The sequence below is a fragment of the Asparagus officinalis genome, chromosome 7, assembly GCF_001876935.1.
Source record: "Asparagus officinalis chromosome 7, Aspof.V1, whole genome shotgun sequence".
Taxonomy (NCBI): domain Eukaryota; kingdom Viridiplantae; phylum Streptophyta; class Magnoliopsida; order Asparagales; family Asparagaceae; genus Asparagus; species Asparagus officinalis.
In genome coordinates this window covers 19,752,924-19,760,908 of record NC_033800.1, presented here as the reverse complement: position 1 = coordinate 19,760,908, position 7,985 = coordinate 19,752,924, and the positions used below count along the sequence as shown (strand labels likewise).

General features: G+C 33.8%; 2 protein-coding genes across 2 annotated transcripts; one reads left to right on the top strand and one right to left on the bottom strand.

Annotated features, from left to right (window-relative positions):
- On the top strand, nt 407–1,486 carry LOC109846788. Its single transcript, XM_020416034.1, has 2 exons — nt 407–1,052; nt 1,191–1,486. The coding sequence occupies exons 1-2, from the start codon at nt 407–409 to the stop codon at nt 1,484–1,486; spliced, it is 942 nt and encodes a 313-aa protein (XP_020271623.1).
- LOC109849083 (60S ribosomal protein L10-like) lies at nt 4,412–7,096 on the bottom strand. The gene is made up of 4 exons (XM_020418872.1): nt 7,027–7,096; nt 5,521–6,022; nt 5,327–5,408; nt 4,412–4,798 (listed from the first exon to the last, which is right to left on the bottom strand). Exons 1-4 carry the CDS (start codon nt 7,034–7,036, stop codon nt 4,724–4,726), a joined length of 669 nt encoding a protein of 222 aa, XP_020274461.1. The 5' UTR covers nt 7,037–7,096; the 3' UTR covers nt 4,412–4,723.

The following is a 7,985-nucleotide window of genomic DNA, read 5'->3' as shown; positions in this document are numbered from 1 at the left end:
CACAGCTCAGCTCTCCTTGAATTGTGTGAAAGCTTTGTACGAGTGGGAATCATTTTTTAAAATCAGGTTAGCTTTAATTGCGGTCCAACGTATACACAACTCAGCTTTCCTTGAATTGTGTGAAAGCTTTATACGAGTGGGAATCATTTTTTGAAATCATGCCAGCTTTACACATTGTCCAACATATACAGCTAAAAGCAAATTTGAATTTTGTGACAAATTGATAACAGCTAGAAAGCATTTAGTAAAATCAGCTCAACTATACACATGGTTCAATGTATACAGCTAAGCAAAGTTTTATAAATAGCATACTAGATTAGGTACATCCACACAATTACTCGTTGTTGTGTTAAAATTATTATTCTCCATTTCTGCATACTTCAGTCTTTTTTTTCTTACTTCAAAAATGAATTTCGATGTTGGAGGCCCATCATACTTATCATCATCTTCATCTTCGGATGATGATAATTTTCTGTCCAATATCATTGCAGAGATTGATGAAACCGAAGAAGTAATTTGTGAGTACATCAATAACAACATGATCCTCGTTAACAATTTACGTCAACACAACTACCAACCGATCCATGGTGGCTCGATTCCCGGTCATGCAGTGATCAACCGCGATCGAGAAAATGCGCATCAGAATTTGGTCATAGATTACTTTGCCGATAATCCACGTTTTGGAGAAGATATGTTTCGTCGTCGATATCGGATGTCAAGAAGTTTGTTCCTTCGTATTGTTGATGCAGTGAAAGATCATGACTATTACTTCCAACAACGAAGTGATGGACTTGGTAGAATGGGATTATCACCGTTACAGAAAGTAACAGCTGTTTTTCGCATGTTGGCATACGGTCTACCAGCTGATGCTACGGACGAATACGTTAAAATAGGTGAGTCAACAACAATTGAAAGTATGACAAAATTTTGTCGTGCTATGGTGGAAATATTCGCAGAGCGGTATCTACGAACACCTAACGCTAACGATATTGCTAGGCTACTCTATATTGGAAAAAAACGTGGTTTTTCAGGAATGTTAGGAAGTCTTGATTGTATGCATTGGAAATGAAAAAATTGTCCAACAACATGGTCTGGGCAATACACAGGACGTAGTGGGTCACCAACTATTATCCTCGAAGCTGTGGCAGATTATAATCTTTGGATATGGCACGCATATTTTGGTATGCCAGGCACCAATAATGATATCAATGTGTTGGAGTCATCTAATCTTTTCTCTAACCTAGCTCAAGGTATTGCTCCTCCCGCTCACTATGTTATTCAAGGAAAAGAGTATAATATGGGTTATTATTTAGCTGATGGTATATATCCAAAATGGGCTACTATTGTACAAACAATCCAACAGCCACAAGGTAGGAAGAAAAAATATTTTGCCATGAAACAGGAAGCATGTAGAAAAGATGTAGAACGTGCGTTCGGAGTTCTCCAATCACGATTTGCAATTGTGACAGGATCAGCACGTTTTTAAAAAAAATATGTATTACATGACATAATGACTGCATGCATTATTATGCACAATATGATAATCGAGGATGAACGTGATCTTTATGCACCAATTCAAGAAGTGAGGGAAGCACCAACACCAGAAGTTGATATGGTAGCAGATGAAACTACAAGATTTACTCAATTTATTGCACGTTACGGAAAAATCAAGGATAAAGATGCCCATATTGCGCTTCGTAATGCATTGATAGATCATCTATGGGAGGAATACACTAATTCAGATAGTTAAGTGCATACTAAATTTGTAATTTTTATATTGTTGTTAATGTTTAATTATTTTCTTGTATTTTATTTTCTGTTGTGTTCTTGAATGTAATATTTTGGCAATATTAATAATAAAAATATAATATTTTAGCAATCAAGTTATTTTAATTAATAAAACAATATTTTATTGTTTTATTAGTTTAATTTTTTAAATAATAATTCAGTTTGTTTGGAAAATATGTGAAAAAATAAAATTTGATATGTGGGGTTAATTATTAAAATAGTTAAAAATATAGGGAATAAAAAATAATCATATAAAAGTAGATAAAAAGAAAGATACTGAGAATATTCCTTTTTTGTGCAAAAAATGGTGCAATGGGTTGAAGATGATTTACTGTTAGATGTGACTTTTGCACCATTTTGGTGCGAAATTTGCATCATTTTGGTGCGATGGGTTGGAGATGCCCTAAAAGGGGTTATTGGTGGGGACAAATTGGGGTCAAGAGGGAAAATTATTCTAATGGAACAATTCTACCCCTTTGGGATATTTTAAGTGGGGTAAAGCAGGATAAAGTGTGATAATGTGATAATTTAAGCATTTGATTTGACAATTCATGTGGGATAATTAATGATGTGACATCTTATTAAAATATAATTTTATCTATTAATTACTTCTAAATTAACTTATCCAATTGGTTTAGTATATTATTTAGTATATTATTATAATATAAATATTATTTTACTTTATATTAAAATGTAATATATTGTACTATACTTACAAATTACTATTATTAATTATTATATTGTATTATATTATATTATATAAGCATGCTATACTATATATATTAATTAATATAATATAATATCAATATATTTAATATAACATTTTAATAATATAATATTTAATATAATATATTATTTTATTTATACAAAAATATAATATGTTATACAATAATTACTAATTAACATTATATTAGTATGCTACATTATATAATAATTGATATAATATATGAATAATATATATAATATAATACTTTAATAATATATTATTTAATTTAATATATTATAATATAGTATCATAGGATATAATGCCACTTTATAAATATTATAATATTTTACTTTATTCAATGTAATATTTCTTAAAATTTTATATTAAAATTTAAATATAATATAATATTATATATATATATATATATATATATATATATATATATATATATATATATATATATATATTATATATATATAATATATATATATATATATATATATATATAGATTAATGGGTATCCTTGTCATAGGAGGGGATTTCCTCCTTGACGACTCTAAAATCACATGGTTGAGCGACGATTATGGATGATCCACTCCGTTGAACTTGATCTACATATATCTTAAAACCCCAACACATCAAGTTTGGGGGTACCCTTCCGTCATTTGACCCTCATCGAGCCATGTGAAAAGTTCTATTCATTCAAAACCGTTAAAATTGATACAAGTGAATGAATGGTCAAACGACGAGCGGTTCATTCCAAACTGTGTGTTGTTGGATTTTAGAATATTGTAAATCAAGTTCAACGAGTGGATCATCCATAATATCGCTCAATCATGTGATTTTAGAGGCGTCAAGGAGGAATCCCCTCCTATGACAAGGATACCATTAATCTCATAATTAATATATATATATAATATATATATATATATATATATATATATATATATATATATATATATATATATGAGAAGTGTTCCTAAGGTGACGCCTTAGATAATCATCTAAGGACGCGGCCTAAAATCACATGATTGAGCTACATTTCGTTGAACTTGATCTACATGTTCTAAAACCTCAACACACCAAGTTTGGGGTGAATCCGTCGTCGTTTGACCCTTCATCCACTCGTATCAATTTTAACGGTTTCGAATGAATAGAACTTTTCACATGGCTCGACGGAGGGTCAAACGACGACGGATTCACCCCAAACTTGGTGTGTTGGGGTATTAGAATATGTAGATCAAGTTCAACGGAGTGGATAATTCACAATATAGCTCAATCATGTGATTTTAGGCCACGTCCTTAGATGATTATCTAAGGTGTCACCTTAGGAACACTTCTCCCTTTATAAATTAATTATATAATAATATGTTATATAATAATATATGTTATTAAATATTATATGATATTATAATAAATACGCTATACTATAATTACTAATTAATATTATATAATAATATATTACATAATACAAGAATTAATTCATGTGCTCTCGTATTTATTCAGACGCTTGAACAAGTCCAATGAGTGAGCATAGCCGTGCAATGGCATACCACGAATGAGCACGCGATTGCAATTCAAAGGGGGAAAATTCAATGGAGGCCCTCTAAAGAATATCATATGAAGAGATAAAATGACGAATATATTTAGACTTTAGTACACATATCAATATCAGCTATTAGTCTGACACACTTGACTATCAGCTATTAGACTGACACACTGACTGCTATAATTATACCGGTCTAGTTGAATTGATAATTGATAGTGAAGAGTATTCGGAATTTTATGTATCAATTTCAAGAACTTGTTAAGATTGTGGAATCCGGCAAAAGGGATGCAAAAGCATACAAGGTCCCTTTTGTAGCATCATCGACATGTTGGTAATATCTAGGGGTGACAAACTATCAAAGCAGCAGCTGATCACGGAGAGGAGGTTTTATTGTTCACTTCCTACAAAGCCTTCTCGCAAATAAACATTGTCTATGAAATCTGACTGAAACCAAACTCTCTCCTCTCAGAATTAAGAAAAACAACCATCAAGCGCTACTGAATTCAAAACAACCATCTAAACTAACCAACAAAAATCTGATAAACGCAAATTCCACATTTGGCGTCCAACAATGAACAAGTCTTAGCAGATGGGATGACTGAAATTAGTAAAAACTAGGTTCAAAAAGTTTTCTTGAAAATGAGCATAAGACTTGTGACATTCCTTCCAGCGAATTCCATCTACTCGTTGGATGTGGCCTCGAGGAATGCTCTTCCTGGCTGGCGATTAGCAAGGCGCCCATGGCACCCAAGCAGCTGCGCAAAGCAACAATGCGTTGAGAAATAACAGGAAACAACAATGAATCGTGAAAAAGGACAAAATATCTAATTGAGGTTAAGAAACTAGTTTCATGATCTGATCTTCACAAGCTCTTAATTGAAACTTAAAAAAAAGGAGTTAATCAGGTTACACGATATTTGCAGGTAAAAAAACAATTGCACAGTTCATCTTTAATGAAGGCAAGGTTTCATAATGCTTTCTAGACACTACATAACTTAAATCACGCATTTTGAAAGAACAGTGTACTTCTATTGAAATATTAGTATCATTGCAACTGCACCACGACTGGGTTTTTCCAGGGGTGCCTTTTTCCCCCACATACACTAAAAACAAATATCATCCTCTCAGTAGAAGTATCGGATACTTGATTTAAAAAAGGTAAATTGCACATAACCTCGCCTCATCTATACTGCACTTGCAACTCATTTATGCCATCATATGTAACCCTATGCAGTAAAACTAATTACGATGGTAATTTAAAGATGATAAAGATGGCGACATACCTTGGCATTGACACCATCAGGAAGAATGCGGTTTTCACTTCTCCAACGAACATAATCAGTGCGGTTGAATTTTGTAAATCCCCTGAAAACAAAAGGGTAATGTCAGTGACTATTCATGGAAGATATTACAACAATAAATCAGCCAGGTTTTTAATTCAAATTTTACACCAGAATAAAACTAGTAGTATATATACCACTTTCGGCTGACAATAATCTTTTGACGACCAGGGAACTTGAACTTAGCACGACGAAGAGCCTCCTGAGCATTGTTTCCATTACTATCCTTGCAACGAACAGACAAAAGAACCTGACCAATGCTAACACGAGCACAAGTTCCTTGAGGTTTTCCAAAGGCACCTCTCATTCCAGTCTGAAGCCTATCAGCTCCAGCACACGAAAGCATCTTGTTAATACGAAGAACATGGAAGGGATGCACTCTAACCCTGAGATGGAATGCATCCTTTCCTGCAAACTTCGTCATGTACTTGTTGCAGGCGATACGAGCAGCTTCAAGAGCCTCACTTGAGACGTTTTCTTTTTCCCAACTGACCAAGTGAACACAGAACGGGAACTCATCGACTCCCTTCTTTTTCATTCCGACATCGTAAATCCTGATTTTTGGATCAGGGACACCACGGCAGTACCGTGACTTCGGATAGGGTTTGTTTTTGATCTGGCGATAGCATCTAGCAGGTCCTGCAAGCAAGAAAGGTGAAATACTACACTTAAAATCTCCGGTTATCCGTGAAACCTTTGAATATTTATGTGATATAAAGATGAGAAAGAAGAAGGCGCAGAAATGTGAAAGGAGCAACGAGTCTCTAGCAGCATTATAAGTTTGTATGAGTCAATGTTGATGGCGAATAGAACGTGGAAAACAGCAACCATAGATAAAAGTGCAAGAGAACGCATCAACAAACAAGATTGCTTGTATTCTCCTAATGAAACTAATCAAAGGACAAAGGATTCTCTAAGATCTAAATTTGCATTTATACTAGAGTGAAGCTATGGAATATAAGCTTGGAAGAGATTACAATGACTGGAACTACAAAGATACCTAATTGTGGCATAATAAGGATTCCTATGAAGGAAAAAAAATCTTCACCTAAGCTTTCGGGTTCCATTCAAACCTCAAAAGTAAGAATCGACCCAACTCGGCAATCACTAATGCTCATGCTCCAACTCAAACCTCTCCTCTTAGCTAATAATCCAAGAACCAACAGCTTGACAATCCGAAAGTAATAACTTTAGCTCGACAAACTCGGCAACATACACATGAATCCGAAAGTAATAACTTTAGCTTGACAAACAGCGCATTGTCCCGACCTAAAACTAGACAAGCACATGATCAACTATCTCAAGAAGAGGCAATGTGCTTGAAGCAACTAACTCTACGGATCCAAAAACTATGGATACCCTCAGATTGACAAAAAAAAAAAAAACCCCTAATGTACTAAAATTTGGACATTTTATCTCAATACACAATATGATTTTAAACCAAGAACAGACTTTTTAACATCAAAATTTCAGGACATCGGATCTCAATCCTCTTATCACTAAACGGATCATTTCAATCGCAGGCATTGCTATTAAAAAGCAAATAAAAAAAATGGCTAAACAAGCAGATCTAACAGAGATTTTATTAGATCAATAATTGAAAATAAACAGATCAAGAGAATAAGTAAATAAATAACTCTTACTTCTGCCCATTGTCGAAGGAGAACAGCGGCACTCCAGAAAGAGGGAAACGGCTCGTTTTATATGGGGAGATTTGCTACGAGAAGTGTGGGAAACCCTAACGGATCGGCTGCTGGGCTGTTAATGGGCCGGGACGCTTTGCTTTTTTTGGGCCTACTTCATTTTGGCACGTATTATGCCCGTGCAAATAAAGCCTTGTTTAGTTAATAATAATTGTGAACCGTTAATTAGGGGTACTGGAATTTTCGATTAGAGCCCAAGTGACCTATAAACTAGGTAAGTTTTAGAATTGCGTTACACTTTGAGACGCAAACAACCAAGATCAATACAAAGGCATTCCGAGAGTTTTGTAATTCCTTCTAAGGCTACTCGTTTCATCATTGTAAATCACATACGGTCTTTCTTTCTTTCTTTCTTTTTTTTTTTTGACTTTAAAAAAAAATTCCCTTGGTCTAAGTTATGATTAGCATTGATGCCTGTAAGTTTATGCTAAAAATATTTTTTCTAATAGGAAAGCGTTTTTTCCATGGATTAGAATATGAACTAACACAGTATTTTTTTTAAAAATCCGCTTTAATAATGTAGTTAAGACTAGATTGTTGATGAGATTTGAACCTACATCACATTAAAGTCTCTTCCACGGCACCAAAACTACAAAACAATGGCGAGAATTTGCAAGTAACTCCACACTTGATCTTCTCTGCCATCTGACACATCTATATCAATCTACACACAATTATTAATTCGAATCGAATTCCTGCCTTGCCTGCCTATGCATAATTAAACTGCATATTTGAATGTCCTGATCGCTCTATCTACACAATTTTCACACCTACTTTCAACTATTTTAAACACTAAGTAAGATTCAACAGATGCAAAGGTTATCTTGATGAAAGTTTAATGCTCAAGATTGTTCAGATCAAGCATGAAAGATAATGCTGTTGGTATAATCGTTTATATC

Bases quoted from the DNA above. Each gene is read 5' to 3' on its own strand.
- LOC109846788 (XM_020416034.1), top strand. From the start codon at position 407: ATGAATTTCGATGTTGGAGGCCCATCATACTTATCATCATCTTCATCT. The intron at 1,053-1,190 runs GTATGCATTGGA...TTGGTATGCCAG, and splicing joins AATGTTAGGAAGTCTTGATT to GCACCAATAATGATATCAAT.
- LOC109849083 (XM_020418872.1), bottom strand. The intron at 5,409-5,520 runs GTATATATACTA...TTTTGTTTTCAG, and splicing joins ATTATTGTCAGCCGAAAGTG to GGGATTTACAAAATTCAACC. The intron at 4,799-5,326 runs GTATGTCGCCAT...TGCTTTGCGCAG, and splicing joins CTGATGGTGTCAATGCCAAG to CTGCTTGGGTGCCATGGGCG.